Here is a 23,243-nt window from a genome sequence, read left to right on the forward strand (position 1 = left end):
AAGTTATTGCATGATTCGAGAAAATGGTGCAGAGAGCAGCCGAGTGACAGCAACGCAACGCAAATTTGAATTTAAAACATAAATGATTGCGGTAATATTAATCAGGTAAATGCTAAAGTAGTCAGTTTTAATATACCTGAGTAATTAAATTATAGCAATTCATTCACTTCTAAATTTCCATCTCTATGTCTTTGTACTTTCATCTCTGTTTCTTTGATATTGTTATCTTCATAGACGTGAAGTAGATAGATAAGGGTGGGTGTCTTCCATGAGTAAAATGAAATGTCTATTTCCGACTTCTGCAGTTGAATACTTGTAGCTAGTAGTTCTGTGAACAGTAGACCTCGTACAGCATTTATAAACAGATCTCATTGTCAATATGTCACTTCAATTAGCCCTTCGGACATCGGAAAAACATCCAATGACTGATTGGCGTGTATTGACGATGACAATATTACCTGTTATAAATAAAACCGAGAGCATTGCCAAGCTGTAATCATCAAAAGCTAATTTACAAACATGCCAACATACATATACAGACAAAAGCAAATCCCGTCGTTGAAACGTAGAAAAATCAATCATCAAAATATTATCATGAAAAAATAACATTTTCCCGCTATTTTGGGAAATGATAACTGTATATCTTCCAGTATTGAAAATGACATTCAAAATGAAAAACAATACTGAATAATTTTATTATATTCAAAATTCTCAATGTTCGAGTAATTAACCCTCCAGTAGGCCTAGACTACATTCAACACAGTAGAACCTATATAATTTGTAGCTTACGGGACCAAGCATTTAATACGAATTTTGGAGGGTGACGAATTATATATCAAGCTCTGCAATATCGAGGCTGATAAAACAAAATACAAGAAAATTATATCATTGATACTGATCCCATCTTTGCCCATAATTAATTCATAATATAGCCTCTATGAATGAATATTAGAAAATATTGTTGAATATTAATTTGACATACTTGTAAAAGATTTCAGAGATCAATACAACTGTTCAAGAGCGAGTTCTTCAACCAAGGGTGTCTCTAGTTATATTATTATATGTGAATCCATAGAACTTTAAAGTTCACTCCGTATGGGTAAATAATTAACAATCAGAATTCAAAATCCCTAAACTAATAATACCAATTACTATAACGTTAAAGGTATTGCTATCACAAGTTGTATTATCTAATACATATAGGCTATGTTGGAAACAAACAATACCTAGACAGGCAGACAGACATTAACGAAAGCGAGTTGATGTAAAATTTGTATATTAATCAGCTGAATTCGGGGCATTAAGGACAGTATATGTGATTATTCTTAAATAGCATTAGCTGTTATGAATAAATGGGTAAATTGTGGTAATTGCATGCAATTAATATTCCAGCTTACTAATGATAAATCACAACACCCTTTTTTCCAATTCACTTCATCAGTTGATGTGATTTTCGGTTTCCTCATCACTGGAGTTATTAGTTACTGTAGCATAATTTTCGATGAACTCATTACTGGAGGTATCAGTTACTATGGCATATTAGTGTATTTATCTTTATGGGAATACTAATTACAGTGTTTTTGATGACAAAACTACGAATTATAGAGAAGTTTCAGTGTACTCACTAATCTTGACAATTGACCTATTAAGTGAAGTTATTTTTGTTTTGTGTCAAGAAATTTACTAATAGTTCTATTATTTAAGCTCCAAATAACTGCAGAAAAGAGAGACAACTGCACAAAATAGGAATGATATATAGGACTTATAAAATATATATAGGACTGATAAATAGGATTTATACAGTTACAAGATAAGTCATCGACTGATATTACTACGAAGAGGGATAGAAAAGAGTGATAGGTTTCAGAAATAAATTGTCAATGGTCTTGTTAAGAATAGCCTACATGTGGGGATTCATCAGAACAATACCATTGTTTGAAAACCAGTCAGCTCTGCGTAGTACAGTCCGTCCAAGAAGTATAACCTGACTGTCTTGTTTTAGAAGTGTCAGAGATTTGATGTGTCTGACTTTGTCGTTTCTGTACGGATGTAAAAGTGTCCGGTTTTGGCGCCTAAGGCCAGTTTCACACGGCAGAGACCTCGCTCCTGGAATATCATATTATGGAAGATCATATTTCATATTTTGCAGCTCTCCTGTACTTTCACAGGATCTTACGAATAAGCCGACAGATCTAACAACTCCGCCGACGTTTGCTCAAAGTATATGACTCATCACTTTTTCTCAAAGTCTAACTTCCTTAAAAATATAGATAGAAGATTTCTGATTTCGGATTTGGATTCAGCGACCCCAAATTCTTTAAAGCGTAAGTCCCATTTTCAAAAATACCCGAAAACAAGGGAGTTATAGCTGTTTTTAATATAGCTTTCCATTATCATATGATTATATAGTACATACTAAGATAATAATACTCCTGCCTCACAAAGGGGCAGGCAAAGGTTTTAAGAAGTTTTTGAACACCTGAGAAGTTTATACATAAACATTTTTAATTTTTAAAAGTTCTAGTTTTCCAAAAAAGTATTGAACTATGAAAAGATGAATCCAAATATGAAATCATAAATCATCTCCACTCATCACCCAATAAAATAGGAGGAAAAGGAATGTTGTACAGTAAAATTCACTGAATTTCAATTGTCATTCAACAATCCAATTTATCAGTTTCAAATTGTTAAATATCACTTTAAATTCCCAGCAATTATTGACTATTTCTTTTTACAATCAGAAAAATCTATTATGAACATACAGTATAAACATTGTGCTGATCTGAATCGATCTATGGTAATAATAGGAATTGAAAGAATAGAAAATGTCATGGCATTCCAAGTAGTGATGTCTGTGTATTAGAACTGCTGAGTTGATAATGCATACTGAAAAAAAGCCATGAATAGCTCAGACCAACCTGGCCTGTGATGAACCTGTATAAACAATTCATAGAATTCTTAGAATTCATAGGAACGGTAAAAAAATCAATTTTACGAAAATCGATGTACATGTAACTGGATTTAGAAGATCAATACGATAATGTTCTCTATCACAATTTAATCATAGAAATGTTTAAGTGAGAACGTTGGGCGCAAACCTTCTGCCATGAGGAGACAAATGAATTTATGAAAAGCTTGAAAGCTTGAATAGTGATCTGATATTTGTTACACGTTTTTATTCTAAGACATAATATGTCTTAGACTAATTTTTAATGTTTCTTCAATCGGCAGGAAAACTTTGGTTTTTCAAAGTTATCTTACTCCCTTATTTTGGGGTATTTTCAGAAATCAAGATAAATAACCTACCAAATTTCCTACACGATTACAGTGTAAGTTGTATTATAATAGCTACAGTACTTACGTACTGTATAGTACAGTACCTGTTCGTTTTTACCGTATAATTATATGATAATAGAAAGCTTTATTAAAAAAAGCCATAACTTCCTTGTTTTCGGATATTTTCGAAAACAGGACTTACGCTTTAAAGAATTTGGGGTCGCTGAATCCAAATCCGAAATCAGAAATCTTCTATCTATATTTTTAAGGAAGTTGGACTTTGAGAAAAAGTGATGAGTCATATACTTTGAGCAAACGTCGGCATAGTTGTTAGATCTTGCCTCTGCTTGCCTCGAGGGGAAAAGACGTGACAAAACGAGGTTCCTGGATAGGAGTCACCATGTGAAAGACACGATTTGACTCAATGTACTTCGACAAAAAAACGTGAACACTGTTCAGTGTTCAAGTTGCACGTCTCCTATCGTGTGAAAGAGGCCTAACGCACACGCCAATTCGAGACTCTTTCAAAACAGTCTTTCCCTGTCGCTGGCGTACGGTGTCGATGGATGAGATAGTCGCTGTCCACTCCTGTCAGGTTCTCGGTGTGTCGGAGGACTAAGGTGGCGCGTACCCGTAATATATACCAGAACATACCAACAAAAGTGTATACTACTCAATCTTCTCAGATTAAGATGGATTCAGTGATGATGAATAGTCGCTACTTAACTCAGTAATAATTTTTAATAATAGAATAGAATAGAATATTTTATTTATTCAACACAGCAAAACAAAAAACATAATGCAGTTGAACATCGTCACTAAAATCTAACATTAATACACATCATTATTAATCCATTAGTATTTGAATAAATGCAATTTCTCAGTAATTTTGATTCAAATTTCAGTTCAATTCCAATGGAAATAAAATAACTTACAGGAAAATTCAAAGCACCCACTGTTCCCTCTGTTGCCAATATTTGCTGTGTGCAGAAGTATTCAGAGAATTGATAATCTATTATTAATGTCATTTAATTGGCATTGATTATTTTTAAGATTCCCTTCAAACAAACAGCATTCCTTATAAATAGCACAAAAGCTTTCCATTCAAACATTGCTTCCAGCTTAGAGTAAATTTTACTATGCCACTATAGTGGTCAGCTCTTTTCAATGGTCCACTTAGCATACATAATGGAAGATGCATATTACCATAGAGAAACAATAGCGTAAGTAGATATCCCATGGTATAGGGCGTTTATGTCGCAACTTTTACTGTTATCTCAAGCCGATTACTGCCGATTATTGTCGATTTTTACTGTTTTGTTGGTGTGAGAGTGTATGAACAGCACAGAGACTACGAGCGTCACACAGCTTCACGGGAAAGAACTACTTGGACTATCGGCTTGAGATAACAGTAAAAGTTGCGACATAAACGTCCCATACCATGGGATATCTACTTACGCTATTATTTCTCTATGATATTACATTCTCTCCTCATTCTAGCAGTTTAAAGTAAATCTCACTATAGCTCTATTATTTATCTCATTATTACTTATTTAGCCAATCTTTATTTCGCTTCATGTTTTGTCCTCTAAAGCAAAACAAATAATGTTAAAATAAGTTGTTTTTCAAAGTGGATTTTCATAAGATTTTTTTATTTTGTATTTCAGCCGGTACAATGTTTTGTAATAATATTATGTTTTGCGAAATAAATTAATTTTTGAATTGAATTTTAATTTACCTTATACCTTATACGCGGGTTTTTACAGCCTTCCCGGCCGTTTCTCGAACTCAACACGCCATCTGCCTCTATCTCTCCATACGTCTTGTTGGATGCCCCTGCTCATCATGGCCTCTTCTATGTTTTGCTGCTAAACCGTTCGTGGTCGTCCTCATTTCCTCCTCTCAGCCGGAATCCACTCATATACCTTCTTTGGTATGCAACTGGGGCTCATTCTTCTGAGATGTTCGTACCACTGGAGTTGTTTTTCCTCCACCTCATCCACCACTGACCTGTCCCATTTCATTTTCTCACCCTATCTCTCAAGGTCAGCTGGCAACATCTTCTCCAGTAATTCATCTCCATAGCCAATAATCTTTGTTCCAGTCTCTTGGTTAATGTCCATACTTCCGCCCCATAAGTTACACAGCTCATCACAATTGTTTTGAAAACCTGTTTCTTTACTCTTCCAGATATATCATCCGTCCAAAGTATTGGATGTAGCTTCCTGGTCAAAACTCTCCCCTTTGCAATCCTGAAATGGAGGTGTGGTCACGCAAGTGTAGAAGTATGGGTGTACTACTGAATGAAGAAATTTTAATTTGAAATTGAAAATATTTCCCTTTCTTCCTTCAATTTTTTCATGTAGCCTATCGATATGAATAATTATAAATAATTTGATAAATGAATTCCGTTAACTTACTTGAATTTGGTGACTTCTGATACTGTCCAACCCCTCTCGAAAACATCAGTTAGTTTCAATTTATAGTTCAAATTCCGGCCTCCTCGTTTCTGTATCACTTCTTTGGCGAAAAATGGATCAAATGGAGCTATGTTTAGCTCAGGCAGGCCTGGAAATTTAAAAATAGTTTCAAAATTGAATAAACATTTTTATAAAAACAGATTAACCAAACCTTTTTTACAGATTATTATAGAATTATAAGTACCATACCATTATTTTTTGAGACACAACCGGTTTTAGCCAATCATGCCATTATCAAGTGTTCAAATAAATTATTATTAGGAAGTAAATAAATATTTTTATCCTTCATATCCATAGATTGCTAGCCGACACATGTAACTTCATTAATTTTAAAATATTATTAAATGAATGAACTTACTACATTACCCTATTGTTACATTTTTCAGAGACAAATTTGGACAATTGATTTGTCTCAAGTATCAATGAACACAAGTGAAGAAAATATTGTAACCGAGAACTAAAATCATGAATGAGTTGTTGTAAAATCCTTGGGTCGGATTAGTAGGCTACTGATTTCTGTAGAGTAGTCTACTCCTGTAGCCTCTAGCCTACTTGACTCATTAAATCATCAATTTAATATTTAAATTACTGTATTAAATAATACTGATTGCCAGCTTTTTGGTAAAACAGTTTTGTGCTATTCTATGACAAAAAATGTTTCAGAAATGTTGTCGTATAGATTTAATTTTTTTGAAAAAAATGTTGGACATTAGAGAAATTTCACAATATCAACTAGTTTTCAACCCTTTTTATATTTTTATGACATTACTTGTTGGAACGTGAAGTGACAAGAAGATAATTTGAAAAGGATACTAGTTGTTTCATTTCACAAAATAGTGAGTAGCCGTAAAATATAGCCTACCATATAGATAATGTATAATATATTACGAAAATATTACATAGGGTATAGAGAATACCTACTCGTATGTATATGCACAGAATACAGCATTATAGTAAAATCACTTTACTTGTATGGGCTACTTTATTAAAATTAATAAAAACATGAATTAAATCTAAAACATGTATTATTTTTTTATTTTAAACCTTGAAACTGTTTTAAAGTTGTAAAATGCTTTAAATAAAAAGAGTAGGTACTAGATATTTTATATTGTTTTTATTACCTTTATAGTAGTTTTCTTTGGTACATGAACTAAACAGTACTTACCATAGGAAATTAAAACTTTCTTTCTGCAACTACTCAACCAGAAAATTTTGAAATTCTCTTCTTACCTGTTTTAAACCATGGCCTAACATCATTCAGCGCTTTTTTAATGCAGTTATCAAATTCCTTTGAGTACATTTTACATGATGAAAAGCGGCTAGCTGAAAAAAATAAAAATTATACATTAATGATTGGAATACATATTAATTAGTATTATTATTAGTTATTTTGTATTGCTCACTCTTGGTACAATAAGTGATATATGTAGAGGAGTTTCTATTACTTCTCCTTTTTCCTTCTTTTATATTTTATTACGGTATACTTGATATCTCGTATGTGAATATTAATTGATCTCTTTCATTGTATCTGAATAGTCGATTTTTATCTACAACTTATTTTGTTTTATTGCAATTTCTAGCTATGAAGCTGAGCTTATTAGTTTTATAAATGGATATTAATTAACTTGAAATAGCTGACAGTTTTCCCATAAATCCTCGTTGTATAAGTTGAATACAACAAAATGACCGATCACAGATTTCCTTTCACGTCAGTAGGGAAGGATATATCAAAGAGTAGTAACTTTATTATATTCCATATACAATTCGTCAAGGATGTATAGATTATGGTCTCTTGGTCCACATCATGTCGGTGTTTGAAACAACAATATAATGTGAGGATGTACTTGGATAAATAATAAATGTTATTGGGCTAGTAAGTAGCAATAATCTTCATGAATGATGTGCAGATTTCAGAGAAGGTCGAATAACTTGACGGTAACATTTAGCAATGACTGGGCTCTATAAAAGATTCAAGTGAATCATAAATGGTATTGGAAATGTTAAAATTATTATCAAACAATTCATCAATTGTTGATGAGAGTCTTCCTTATAGCACACCATAAACTACCTAACAGTTGGCATTATTACTGTTTCACTAAGTTGATTTACTCTATTGCTATATAGACTTCATTTATAACATATATTTCACATTCATGTACTTTTATCCACCTCTCATTACAATAATGCAATACCTACAGTATTATTTGCACAAACGTATTTGGCTATGCAATTTACACTAGTATTTCCTCTGGTATTTCCTGGTGCATTAGCAAGTTTTTATTGATCAATTTTATGAATCTGTTAAAATTTGTGACTCATAAGATGAATCTGTTTGTTTCTTTGAAAGACTTGACATTTTAGTAGCTGTTTCTTATTCTGAGTTGCAAAAGATTTGTTCATCTCTTTGAACTTTTAACAATATTGTCCATTGATAAAGAATGATTAATAATTTTCACTATGAATTTAAAAATCATGTCAGTGCTGGCCATTATTACAGAAGAAGATGTCAATTTAATTTTGTCTATGAGTTGTTATGAATTAAGGCTGTGCAAAGGCTGAAAATAAACTTTTTACTGGTGATATTTTTCAAAGTTTTTTTATTTGTATATCATCAAGCTATCAAAATGAAAAAGTTTTCTCAAGAAAACATTTTTCCGATCATTACTTTTTGAGATATGAGCGACTGATGTTTGAATTTTTGGGACAGAACATTTCAAATTCGGTATGATATAAATCCATGAGATTTAGAGGATGTATCCTTCATGGTATTGTTGATCTAGTGAAACAAAAATTTTCTGAAATATCAATTTCTATGATAGTTATTCAATTTACTAAAAATAACTCTTAGTTGAGTTATTTTTGGTAATTTGAATAACTTTTCCAAAAACTGATATTTTCAGAAAATTTTTGTTTTACTAGATCAACAATACCATGAAGACATCCTCTAAATCTCATGGATTTCTATCGTACCGAATTTGAAATGTTCTGTCCCAAAGATTCAAACATCAGTCGCTCATATCTCAAAAAGTAATGATCGGATTTTTTTTTTCATTTTGATAGCTTGATGATATACAAATCAAAAAACTTTGAAAAATATCACGAGTAAAAAGTTTATTTTTAGCCTTTGCACAGCCTTAATTCATAACAACTCATAGACAAAATTAAATTGACATCTTGTTTTGTAATAATGGTCAGCCATTACATGATTTTCAAATTCATAGTAAAAATTATTAATCATTCTTTATCAATAGACAATAAAAACGAGTAAAAAGCTTATTTTTAGCCTTTGCACAGCCTTAAAACTCAAGGGTCTCTTCACACTTAGCTACGCCACGCTAGAATAACTCCTATCTCCCAATTTTAAACGCAAACTATGAATCTATCCCGTTCACAATCGTAGCTTAGATATAGCAATGGGAGATAGGACAAATTTCAGAGTACCTAGATATAAGTAAGAAGAATTCCTAATATGGATGGAAAACTCTACTGAAGATTGACAAACTATTTCTATGATGTTCAACAAACGGTTGATTAAACGATATAAAACGATTCATTATCTTAGTGTCTCTATGGATAGTTTTATCAATTAAAACTCACCAAAGTTGGATAAACTCAAATCATTTTGCTGTGTGGTATGTTGAATAAGAGTTGCTATAGATAAAAAGGTGAGTAAATGAAATGTTTCACTCATTTTTGCGGTAGGTAGTTATTGTATTGATTGCGGTACAGGAACAGCAGAGTTTCTCAATGATTCCTTCCAGTCACCTCATCCCTGCAACACAGAATAATGAATTATGAGTAAAATTGCTGGTTCTCTTCATTTTCAACAAACATAATGTAATTATTAAATTTCACGTTTTTTTCAATTCTATGTTCTTGTTCCGTTACTGCCTCATAACAATAATTCTTGAATTACATCATTATAATAATCAACTGTATTATTTGTTATACATTGTATAACTATACCAATATGGTATGTAAAATTCTGGGCTACTAAGTGTTTCTTTTTTATAGATTGTATTTGTTTGCTTCATCCAATGAATAAATTTATAATAATAAATTTGACTATAATATCAATTTTGATATAATAATCAACTTTGACTTCTCAAGAATAAGTTATCCCTTAGGCTTCAGATTTCTTTCTTATTTTCCAATTTTTTATATCATATTACATTACACTACATATTCCAACACATTTTTTATGTGTTCTCTATAAACATTTACCTCATTTTTCTCAAAACTCTACTATTCTTATATTCTGAATTCTATATAACAGAATTCTATATAACCAGTACTGTGAGTGAACTGATTTACCAATAATTCAAAATTGATTAAAATTCGTATTTAGATTTATTTATTCAATTGTCAAATTTTATAAAAAATAACTAGTAGCTGGTACCGTACTCTGTAAAATAATTACTTTATTTTAGACACTACTAGTTTCGGTATTTATTTATTTAATTAAATTGAATTTTTTAATAACATTTTCATTGGAGTTTGATGAAATTAAAGAAGTAGGAGATTTCTACTGGGGAGTTGGCAAATATTTTCCTCCAAATTTGAAATTGATTACAGGATAACATCTACTCACAAGAGCTACAAATATTATTAAAAACGCTACTCTCTATTTCTAAATTTTATCAAAAAATCAATAATGATTAAGTTTATCTCAGTAACGTAGCAAAGAGGAATTTCAGAGTTTAATTCCTTCTAAATTACAACAAACTTAGAAATATAGCCTAATGATAGTAAATGCATTTTTTCAAAAATTTTGTTTTTCCTTTTGACAAATCACATTTGTGTTCACAATAATTACAATTCTATGTAGCCTCAATGTACCTAGAATATGTATTCTATAAATCTTCTAAGTATTCTACGTACATTGGGTAGCATATTGTATTGTGGTATGTCAAGGTTCCTTCTATATTGGTTTCAGAACAGTACTTTTCATAACACTTTCAATAATTTCCTAATATTATTCGGTACTGTACGATTGTTTTCAGATGAAATCATATTTGAAAGAATAATTTTGAAGATTTCGCCATGGCACGGGCAATTTTGACTCAAGGTGAGAAAATATTCCAGTATAATAATTGCTGGATTTTTGGTTCGTCTCTTGCCAAAATTCCGTTAGTATACCTACATACAGTAAGATTCATCTCTGACAGCATGGGTTGAATAGGAAACATGGGTGATATTTGAAAGGAATGCTGCCAGTATAAATTGAATCTTACTGTTAATTTCCAAAATATTATGGTCCTTGTACAAAATCAATCATGTAGTCTATAGGTATAGAGGTGGTTTGAGTTCCAAGATTATCAGATTGAAAATTGGCCATACTGTTTTCAGAATCCAAATACGTGATTTAAAAACAATCTTCAGAATGAAAATTGTTGTGTTAGGTAATCAAAGGATTGCTCTTCATATTCACCCGTCTCTTCATCATATATTTCTGTGTACGATATCTTATAGGGCTATGGCTACCTCTCTATATTAAGACCACAATAGCTATTTTTCCACACAGAGAATTACCTTTTATTTGTATTTTATAAACAATCTATTTCTCTTTCTAGAACACAACATTATTTGACTGTTCTAAACAACCTTATTTTTCAAGTTTCAAAAAATAGTTTTTTTCAAATCCATCCTATTTTATTTTTTCTTAAACATTGGAATTACGGCTTCTGCTCTAACATCGTAATCTAGATCACAGGGGTGTGCCCCCTCAAGCTAATGAATGGACGCCTCCCCCCCATCCCTGAATTTAAAAAAAAACCAGAAACCAACACTCCCTTCATAAATTGGGAACCTAAATTCAAAAGTAATTTTAAATACTGCTGAAACCTCTGACCTTTTTTGTGACCACATTTAACTTTGTGCCCCCCCCCCGCCACCAGAATTTCAAGACCCTAAATTTCAAACGTCCAAACCCCCTGTGGGCACCCCTGCCTAATGAATAGAAATGATTATCTTTATTATAATTTATTACGCTTACACACTGTACCGGCAAAATTTCATTGATCAATTATTGAGTTGTCACAATTATGAATGATATGTGGTACTTCAAATTGTCAACAATTTTTAATGAATAATGAATAAAACATATTGTATGTTTTATGACAATAAAGGATGATTTTATTTGATTTCTAATAAATCTCATTGAACCAGTACTCCCCACTGAACCAATGTTAAATTTTGACAGTTCAATGCTGAACCAATCTATTTATTTTTATAGACAAATTCAATTAACATTTTCATTTATCCTTATAGGTTTCCCACTACACGTTCCACTAGGCAACAAGCAAGCACTTTCCACTAGACGTTGAGTATAGTAGTATATTAGGTATTAATAGTATAAATTTTTAGGCCAAAGTCAATTCTATAATAATTTTACTTTACTTAAGGCTTATATCACAGTATAGTAGTGGAATACACAATGAATAAACAAACCATAGGAAGTTGAAAACCGCATAAATCAGAAAAACTGGACCAATTTCTCCTTCCTGATCAGTAATGAGATTCACGTTAGTCTGGCAGCATTGGTTGAATGGGAAGCATTCATGTTATTAATAAGGAGTGCTGTCAATTGAATTTCAATCTCAATTTAGCAACATTGTTCATTCCTTGTTAAAATCCATTTTAAATCAGATTCAAATAAGAACTCATTGAAAATTCTCCCGGAAACCTTTCATATTATTCAACACAGTACAGGAATAAATGCATTTATTTGCAGAATAATCAACAGGAAACTATTCAGAGTATCAGCATGGGTGAATTCGAAACCTATATATTATTCAATGAGAAATTCTGACAGTATGAAGTGAGTCTCACTGTACTGGTTTTGCATGTGTATATTATTTACTTCGTTAGAAATGCTTCTTTCAGTTAAAACTGCACTTATTTACTGGGATATATAGCTAAAAATATCATGTGTATATACTCTTGTTATGTAGACCCGCATAATATGCAACTAGATCTTGATTATGTATTCACTTTAATCTGTCACCATTCCTAATGAATTGCAACAATGCTCCCCATTCAATTAATACTGACAGTTTGAAGTAAATTTTCCTACTTAGATGTTCACTTCAAATTGTCAGCATTTGTTATGCGAATAACTTAAATGCCCCCATTCAATCAATGCTGACACTAGATTTGCGTTGCATGGTAATGAACGGTTACTTTCTCCTCAATTGATTGGAGAAATAATTTCCGACTCTTCAAGTTCATATTTCCGTATCATTTTCTGTCGTAATGAGGCTTGAAACGTGAGGTTCTTCATTCATGCATGGAGGCAAAAAGTTTAATATAAGAATATTACTATTGTGTAATACCGGTATTGATGTAACCATTTCTTATCCTGGATTCATAAAGTATGAAATGAGAGTTGAAAGCGTTGTTTTGTGTGGAATATGAATAAGAGATTATTGACCTCTACCATAGACCAAGTAAACAGTTAAGCTGCGTTTACACCAAAGTTAATAACAAATGTTAATAACTTAATCCTTATAGATTCTATTAGATTGAACATAACTTATCATACACATGATGCACATTTGTGTTTGTGAAGTTCCGTTCAGTTCCGTTATAGATTCTATTAGATTAAACATAACTTATCATACACATGATGAACATTATGTGTTTGTCAAGTTCCGTTCAATCTGATAGAATATAATTATAAGGATTAAGTTATTAAAATGTTGTTAATAACTTTGGTGTAAATGCAGCTTTAGATCTATGTCTCTAGTTTGATCTAACAGGTTAGATCTATGTCTCTAGTTTGATCTAACAGCTTAGATCTGTGCCTCTACGTTGGCCATTATTTTTATTCGATAAAAATATTTCACTTGCAATCACTGAATGATTTGTATTGATTTTTTTGGATCAATCAATTTGATGAAGTCTTCAATTTTGAAAGTTAGAGGGAAGATTATCAACGAACTTTTAAGTTTTTCCGAAATGAGGGAATTAAACTCATTAATTAAAATTCCAAATCCAAAAGAATGGTTCGTATAAATTTTTTGGACGGAAAATTCTGTGGAAATCTAGAAGACATAACGCCAGCTGCGCCCCAAGACTTAGCGCCCAGCCTAACAAATGGTGCGCGGTTCTGGATGCGCGGGTTGGGTGCCGAACCGACATCGGGGTGTGTGCAGCGGAAGCCTACGACCCTGCCTGCCCGGGGTTGACGACCGAAGGCCCCATCTAAACGAGGAAGTGGTCGAGGAGGTCCTCCCGGCGGTGATTCGGCACGACCTCGGCTAGTAGATCACCCGGTCAGCCCTCTCCGTAGCCCGGGTAAACCAGAGTGGAGACTGCAAACCATTGACTTGAGCCCCTGCCGGCCTGCTCTCGCACCAGACGGACCTGCCCGGGACCCTCGCGCGGCGTGGTATCGCACCAGTCGACGATACTAAACATCTAGCCTGCCTTGGTCCCTTTTAGGGCCACCAGCAACAATCTTGGTCCCTTTCAGGGCCACCAGCAACAAAATTGGACTTTTTCAGGGCCACCAAAAGCCATTTTTTTTCAGACAGTGGTAACAAACCCTCGCTCGACCGACTGACTAGCCCAATTGATGAACGAGCCCACACTTCAGCCATATCAAGCTTGTATCGAATTTTCTGTGCGAAGCTGATTTCAAAAGTCGAAGAAATTTGGGGGTCTCTAGGGGGCCAGGGGGTTTAGTGATTTGGAGGTTTTCCCATAGCCTCCAGTACGTTCCCTAACTGATTTTGAGGTTGGTTCTCTGTGACAATCAGCCGTATTGGCTGTGAATTTTTTGTCTATGCAGCTCTAATATAATAAGGTTACAATAATTCTTCAATTATTATCAAATACATCATTATAATCATCAACTGTAATAATTTGTTATACATTGTATAACTATAGCATACGTATGTAACATTCTGGGCTACTAACTGTTTCTTTTTTATATATATATATATTGTATTTGTTTGCTTCATCCAATGAATAATTTATTATAATAAATAAATAGTGAGAGGGATTAATATTGTATAGCTACTTTGACTTCTCAAGAATAAGTTATACTTAGGCTCAGATTTCTTTCTTATTTTTCAATTTTTATATCATATTGCATATACTACACTTTATTCAAAACACATTTTTTATGTGTTCTCTATAAATATTTACCTCATTTTTCTTAAATCTATGCTTATATTCTGATTAACAGAATAAATTCTATGTAACCAGTACTGTGAGGAACTGATTTACCAATAATTCAAAATTGATTAAAATTCGTATTAAATTTAATTTATTTAATTATCAATTTTTATAAAAAATAGCTAGTAGCTGGTACTCTGTAAAATAATTACTTTATTTCAGACACGACTAGTTTCGATATTATTTATTTAATTAAATTGAATTTTTAATAACATTTCATTGGAGTTTGATGAAATTAAAGAAGTAGGAGATTTCTACTGGGGAGTTGGCAAATATTTTCTCCAAATTCGAAATTGATTTCAGGATGACATCAACTCACAAAAGCTACGAATATTATTAAAAACGCTACTCTTTGTTTGTAAATTTTATCAAAAAATCAATAATTCTCAAGTTTATCTCAGTAAAGTAGCAAAGAGAAATTTCAGAGTTTACTTCCTTCTAAATTACAACAAACTTAGTAATATAGCCTAATGATAGTAAATGCATTTTTTCAATTTTTTTTCCTTTTGACAAATCACATTTGTGTTCACGATAATTACAATTCTATAGTGAGGTCCACGTTATAATGGCAGTAAAGAAAGATAGGAGTTAAACGTTGCCAAGTCTCTCCATGATTCCTTCCAGTCACCTCATTCCTGCAACATAAAATTATGAATTATCAGTAAAATTGCTGGTTCTCTTCATTTTCAACAAATATAATCTAATAGGTAATTAAATTTCACGTTTTTCCAATTCTATGTTCTTGTTCCGTTACTGCCGTGTTATTACAATTCTTGAATCATTATTAACTATATAATTATAGTAATTAACTGTTATTAATTGTTATACATAGTATAACTATATAGTCGTAAAAGACAATTATTGTGCGGGTGAAGCCCGCATCCCAGCCGGAGCACGAAGCGCGGAGGCTGCTATCCAACCCTATATAGTCATAAAAGGCAATTGGGCGGGCGAAGCCCGTCTCCCAGCCGGAGCGCGAAGCGCGGAAGCTGCTACCCAACACTATACAGTCATAAAAGACGATTGAGCGGGCGAAGCCCGCCTCCCAGCCGGAGCGCGACGCGCGGAGGCTGCTAACCCACCCTACTGGGGGTGCAGGGGGCGAAGCCCCCTACCGAGCGCGAAGCGCGAGTTATCAGTAAAATTGCTGGTTCTCTTCATTTTCAACAAACATAATCTAATTATTAAATTTCACGTTTTTTTCCAATTCTATGTTCTTGTTCCGTTACTGCCTTATTACAATAATTCTTGAATTACATCATTATAATAATCAACTGTAATTATTTGTTATACATTGTATAACTATACCAATATGGTATGTAAAATTCTGGGCTACTAAGTGTTTCTTTTTTATAGATTGTATTTGTTTGCTTCATCCAATGAATAAATTTATAATAATAAATTTGACTATAATATCAATTTTGATATAATAATCAACTTTGACTTCTCAAGAATAAGTTATCCCTTAGGCTTCAGATTTCTTTCTTATTTTCCAATTTTTTATATCATATTACATTACACTACATATTCCAAACACATTTTTTTATGTGTTCTCTATAAACATTTACCTCATTTTTCTCAAAACTCTACTATTCTTATATTCTGAATTCTATATAACAGAATTCTATATAACCAGTACTGTGAGTGAACTGATTTACCAATAATTCAAAATTGATTAAAATTCGTATTTAGATTTAATTTATTCAATTGTCAAATTTTATAAAAAATAACTAGTAGCTGGTACCGTACTCTGTAAAATAATTACTTTATTTTAGACACTACTAGTTTCGGTATTTATTTATTTAATTAAATTGAATTTTTTAATAACATTTTCATTGGAGTTTGATGAAATTAAAGAAGTAGGAGATTTCTACTGGGGAGTTGGCAAATATTTTCCTCCAAATTTGAAATTGATTACAGGATAACATCTACTCACAAGAGCTACAAATATTATTAAAAACGCTACTCTCTATTTCTAAATTTTATCAAAAAATCAATAATGATTAAGTTTATCTCAGTAACGTAGCAAAGAGGAATTTCAGAGTTTAATTCCTTCTAAATTACAACAAACTTAGAAATATAGCCTAATGATAGTAAATGCATTTTTTCAAAAATTTTGTTTTTCCTTTTGACAAATCACATTTGTGTTCACAATAATTACAATTCTATGTAGCCTCAATGTACCTAGAATATGTATTCTATAAATCTTCTAAGTATTCTACGTACATTGGGTAGCATATTGTATTGTGGTATGTCAAGGTTCCTTCTATATTGGTTTCAGAACAGTACTTTTCATAACACTTTCAAATAATTTCCTAATATTATTCGGTACTGTACGATTGTTTTCAGATGAAATCATATTTGAAAGAATAATTTTGAAGATTTCGCCATGGCACGGGCAATTTTGACTCAAGGTGAGAAAATATTCCAGTATAATAATTGCTGGATTTTTGGTTCGTCTCTTGCCAAAATTCCGTTAGTATACCTACATACAGTAAGATTCATCTCTGACAGCATGGGTTGAATAGGAAACATGGGTGATATTTGAAAGGAATGCTGCCAGTATAAATTGAATCTTACTGTTAATTTCCAAAATATTATGGTCCTTGTACAAAATCAATCATGTAGTCTATAGGTATAGAGGTGGTTTGAGTTCCAAGATTATCAGATTGAAAATTGGCCATACTGTTTTCAGAATCCAAATACGTGATTTAAAAACAATCTTCAGAATGAAAATTGTTGTGTTAGGTAATCAAAGGATTGCTCTTCATATTTCACCCGTCTCTTCATCATATATTTCTGTGTACGATATCTTATAGGGCTATGGCTACCTCTCTATATTAAGACCACAATAGCTATTTTTCCACACAGAGAATTACCTTTTATTTGTATTTTATAAACAATCTATTTCTCTTTCTAGAACACAACATTATTCGACTGTTCTAAACAACCTTATTTTTCAAGTTTCAAAATAGTTTTTTTTAAATCCATTCTATTTTATTTTTTCTTAAACATTGGAATTACGGCTTCTGCTCTAACATCGTAATCTAGATCACAGGGGTGTGCCCCCTCAAGCTAATGAATGGACGCCTCCCCCCCATCCCTGAATTTAAAAAAAAACCAGAAACCAACACTCCCTTCATAAATTGGGAACCTAAATTCAAAAGTAATTTTAAATACTGCTGAAACCTCTGACCCTTTTTGTGACCACATTTAACTTTGTGCCCCCCCCCCCGCCTCCAGAATTTCAAGACCCTAAATTTCAAACGTCCAAACCCCCTGTGGGCACCCCTGCCTAATGAATAGAAATGATTATCTTTATTATAATTTATTACGCTTACACACTGTACCGGCAAAATTTCATTGATCAATTATTGAGTTGTCACAATTATGAATGATATGTGGTACTTCAAATTGTCAACAATTTTTAATGAATAATGAATAAAACATATTGTATGTTTTATGACAATAAAGGATGATTTTATTTGATTTCTAATAAATCTCATTGAACCAGTACTCCCCACTGAACCAATGTTAAATTTTGACAGTTCAATGCTGAACCAATCTATTTATTTTTATAGACAAATTCAATTAACATTTTCATTTATCCTTATAGGTTTCCCACTACACGTTCCACTAGGCAACAAGCAAGCACTTTTCCACTAGACGTTGAGTATAGTAGTATATTAGGTATTAATAGTATAAATTTTTAGGCCAAAGTCAATTCTATAATAATTTTACTTTACTTAAGGCTTATATCACAGTATAGTAGTGGAATACACAATGAATAAACAAACCATAGGAAGTTGAAAACCGCATAAATCAGAAAAACTGGACCAATTTCTCCTTCCTGATCAGTAATGAGATTCACGTTAGTCTGGCAGCATTGGTTGAATGGGAAGCATTCATGTTATTAATAAGGAATGCTGTCAATTGAATTTCAATCTCAATTTAGCAACATTGTTCATTCCTTGTTAAAATCCATTTTAAATCAGATTCAAATAAGAACTCATTGAAAATTCTCCCGGAAACCTTTCATATTATTCAACACAGTACAGGAATAAATGCATTTATTTGCAGAATAATCAACAGGAAACTATTCAGAGTATCAGCATGGGTGAATTCGAAACCTATATATTATTCAATGAGAAATTCTGACAGTATGAAGTGAGTCTCACTGTACTGGTTTTGCATGTGTATATTATTTACTTCGTTAGAAATGCTTCTTTCAGTTAAAACTGCACTTATTTACTGGGATATATAGCTAAAAATATCATGTGTATATACTCTTGTTATGTAGACCCGCATAATATGCAACTAGATCTTGATTATGTATTCACTTTAATCTGTCACCATTCCTAATGAATTGCAACAATGCTCCCCATTCAATTAATACTGACAGTTTGAAGTAAATTTTCCTACTTAGATGTTCACTTCAAATTGTCAGCATTTGTTATGCGAATAACTTAAATGCCCCCATTCAATCAATGCTGACACTAGATTTGCGTTGCATGGTAATGAACGGTTACTTTCTCCTCAATTGATTGGAGAAATAATTTCCGACTCTTCAAGTTCATATTTCCGTATCATTTTCTGTCGTAATGAGGCTTGAAACGTGAGGTTCTTCATTCATGCATGGAGGCAAAAAGTTTAATATAAGAATATTACTATTGTGTAATACCGGTATTGATGTAACCATTTCTTATCCTGGATTCATAAAGTATGAAATGAGAGTTGAAAGCGTTGTTTTGTGTGGAATATGAATAAGAGATTATTGACCTCTACCATAGACCAAGTAAACAGTTAAGCTGCGTTTACACCAAAGTTAATAACAAAATGTTAATAACTTAATCCTTATAGATTCTATTAGATTGAACATAACTTATCATACACATGATGCACATTTGTGTTTGTGAAGTTCCGTTCAGTTCCGTTATAGATTCTATTAGATTAAACATAACTTATCATACACATGATGAACATTATGTGTTTGTCAAGTTCCGTTCAATCTGATAGAATATAATTATAAGGATTAAGTTATTAAAATGTTGTTAATAACTTTGGTGTAAATGCAGCTTTAGATCTATGTCTCTAGTTTGATCTAACAGGTTAGATCTATGTCTCTAGTTTGATCTAACAGCTTAGATCTGTGCCTCTACGTTGGCCATTATTTTTATTCGATAAAAATATTTCACTTGCAATCACTGAATGATTTGTATTGATTTTTTTGGATCAATCAATTTGATGAAGTCTTCAATTTTGAAAGTTAGAGGGAAGATTATCAACGAACTTTTAAGTTTTTCCGAAATGAGGGAATTAAACCTCATTAATTAAAATTCCAAATCCAAAAGAATGGTTCGTATAAATATTTTTGGACGGAAAATTCTGTGGAAATCTAGAAGACATAACCTCATTTGAAATTTCAATGTCACCTAAATTTGGGAGAGAAATAGTACAAGGTATTCTTAGTTTTTCTCTCCCAATCTGTGCTTCATTGTAAAAAAGAATAAATAAAAAAAGTATTAAAAAACGTTTTGTAAAACGTTGTTTGCTGACCTCAAGTTGCCTAAACCAGGGGTACCGCCCACAGGGGGGGGGGGTTGGACTGCAGACTGCGTCCTCAAAATTCCTTGGGGTTCCCAATAAAATGGGGTTCCCAGTTTTCCCACTGTTAAAATAACTACTGACGAAATTTTCTTGCATAGGGTAAACATGATACTTCACATCTGTCTCCTACCGTGTGAGAGGACCCTGAGGACCTTATATATGCACCATGCATCATCACAGTTAAAACAATAACTTAATTGATCAGCTGTTGATTCAATCCGGAATATTTCACAATATACGCGTATCTTCAAGTAAACCAAGTTCAGCGTTAAACGAAGATGGTACATATTGGCCTAAACATGCATCCAAGGACCAAGGCCCATAAACACCATCCACGTTTATCGCTAATCTAGGTTTAAATGAAGATTTATGGATTATGGTCACATCTATTATAATGTGTTACATTCCGAGTTTGAACTAACTGCTGATTAATCTTCGTTTGAACTGAGATTATGCATATCATATCCCAGCATATGGTGCATATTTTAATTTTTAATTATGGTGTATCTTGAATCAATAAATGAATAAAATAAATAAAATATCCTGGCCTTATGGTGATATCTTTGTAATGATGTTCAAGGTAGGCTATCTTTGTAATACTAAACAGAAATTAAACTAAGAAGACTAAAGCCCGATTGGACTGGGGAAGACTCGATTACAAGAACATCTATTAAATCTTACCGCTGTCAATTAACGTCATCACATTGGCAACTGATTTATTCGATTGTTCTCCTGGTATTGCATCTGTTAGATGATGTCATTTTTGGATGGCTAAATTGAATAGACATACGACGTAACTAGGTGCAACAAATTTTCTAGAAATGCTTTCTTTTTTCAATAAAGCATTCACTATTTATGAAAGTTACTATATAATCACTTTTAATTTATATTCATTTCTTGAATTTAGTTACAATTTATAGTCACCTTGAGGAGTTTTATGGAAAAAGGGCACTAAGAACTTCAGGCCCTTTTCCGTCAAAGTACTTTGGATTGTACGATGGATTCGCTGCCATTTTCTCTATATGTCTACGAGTTTTGATACCTCTATGTTTTTTGTGAACGATGCGACAACGATAAAGCAGTGTCAAGCGTTTGAGCATGAATAGGTTCATCTTTGAAAGCGTTTTAGGTACTCACTTTTATTTTTTTAGGTACCTACCTACGTTAGTTATAATTATCAACTCGTTTGTAATTTTCTTTGTGTCTTTGTGCAGGTATCATTTTCCCTCAAATATTACCCGTAATTATTTATAATAGACATTATATTTATTCTAGCAGCAATGCTACTTTCTTATTAATAAACTATAAATATATAGCTTCAACTATAAATATAGCTTCAACTATAAATGTATAGCATCAACTTGCTAATGCAGTAAGTAAGTTCCCTTATTGTTTTTCGTTTTCTTTGTTTGTAATGTTTTTTTGAAAATAAAGTACTAAAAAAAAAGTTTTTCTCAAAACATGGTTTTTGCACATGGGCCCTTCTTCCATCAAACTCTAAATAGTTAGACCTAGTACTTCACAAACTGCTTAAATTCAGTAGACTATACTCAAATAGATAACATGGAGATTACCAACAAAAACTCAGTGATTATTCTTTTGTTGAATAATGAAGAAAAAAGCTACAATTATAATTTGGATATATAGGTGTTATATTAGGATACTCTATGTGAATGTAACTCACATATGCTGCTCAATGGTGGTAGACATTTTGATCAACTATTTTCAAACTGAATAACTGATTATTAAGTACGTACCGTGATCAAGTTATTAAGGACTATCAAGAAAATCAAGATAACCCCAGGAAAAATTACATTTGTATGGATTTTATTGATGGGGAGTCCCTATTAGGAAGCTCAGTTATTTTCTTGTATAGTTATCTATATATATAAAAGCGAAATGGCACTCACTCACTCACTCACTCACTCACTCACTCACTCACTCGCATAACTAAAAATCTACCGGACCAAAAACGTTCAAATTTGGTAGGTATGTTCAGTTGGCCCTTTAGAGGCGCACTAAGAAATCTTTTGGCAATACTTTAACTCTAAGGGTTGTTTTTAAGGGTTTAAAGTTCGTCTTTTAGCATGTATATTCTTCTTCTCCCAATCTCTTAATTATAATTGAAATTTCCACATCATATGTTACTATAGAACTATATTCTAGATAGAGTACCTCTTCGAAACAGTTGTTAACTGGCAACTAAATATTAATAATTTTGTCAGGTTGGCTTTAAGTTGAGTTGACTTTGTTAGGTTGGCACCAAGTTGAAGATTAAAATGCATTTATCGCGGAAAAATTGATTGGGCACTGCTACTTCAATCCTGGGTATATTATATTACTAGCCCTTAGGCTCGCTTCGCTCGCCATATCCGTTTAGCCAGACGTTTAGTCTGGACCCCCGACTGGATTGTCCTAACATATGATAAAAATGCACAAATGAAAAAAAATGCAGGCGAGCGAAGCGAGCCTGCTGATCTCACTCTTGGACGATCCAGCCGGGGGTCCAGGGGGCGGAGCCCCCTGGCTAGACGGATATGGCGAGCGAAGCGAGCCTGACGGCTAGTAGAGTATATAGTTTGATAGTCCTATAAAATACCTATTCTTTTATAGAATTTGATGCTGTATTACAAGTTCCAGTCAGTTTACCACAAAGAAGATAATTTTTACACATTCCCCCAATCAATAGAAAAGGTA

At 32.6% G+C, this 23,243-nt stretch overlaps 2 protein-coding genes across 2 annotated transcripts in view; one reads left to right on the forward strand and one right to left on the reverse strand.

The window, feature by feature from the left end:
• The window catches only part of LOC111048655, a 56,853-nt gene that overhangs the window by 33,018 nt on the left and 592 nt on the right, over positions 1-23,243 (reverse strand). The window contains exons 2-4 of the mRNA XM_039440078.1: positions 9,354-9,528; positions 6,987-7,079; positions 5,697-5,844 (exon numbers count right to left, since the gene is read on the reverse strand). Of these exons, the coding sequence (XP_039296012.1) occupies positions 5,697-5,844; positions 6,987-7,079; positions 9,354-9,447 (335 nt within the window). The 5' untranslated portion in view covers positions 9,448-9,528. The remainder of the gene's footprint in view (positions 1-5,696; positions 5,845-6,986; positions 7,080-9,353; positions 9,529-23,243) is intronic.
• LOC111046922 (pumilio homolog 2) overlaps positions 17,329-23,243 on the forward strand; it is a 608,126-nt gene continuing 602,211 nt past the window's right edge. The window contains exon 1 of the mRNA XM_039440391.1: positions 17,329-17,353. Coding sequence (XP_039296325.1) covers positions 17,329-17,353 — 25 coding nt within the window. The remainder of the gene's footprint in view (positions 17,354-23,243) is intronic.

The sequence above is a fragment of the Nilaparvata lugens genome, chromosome 13 (assembly GCF_014356525.2).
Source record: "Nilaparvata lugens isolate BPH chromosome 13, ASM1435652v1, whole genome shotgun sequence".
Lineage (NCBI taxonomy): Eukaryota > Metazoa > Arthropoda > Insecta > Hemiptera > Delphacidae > Nilaparvata > Nilaparvata lugens.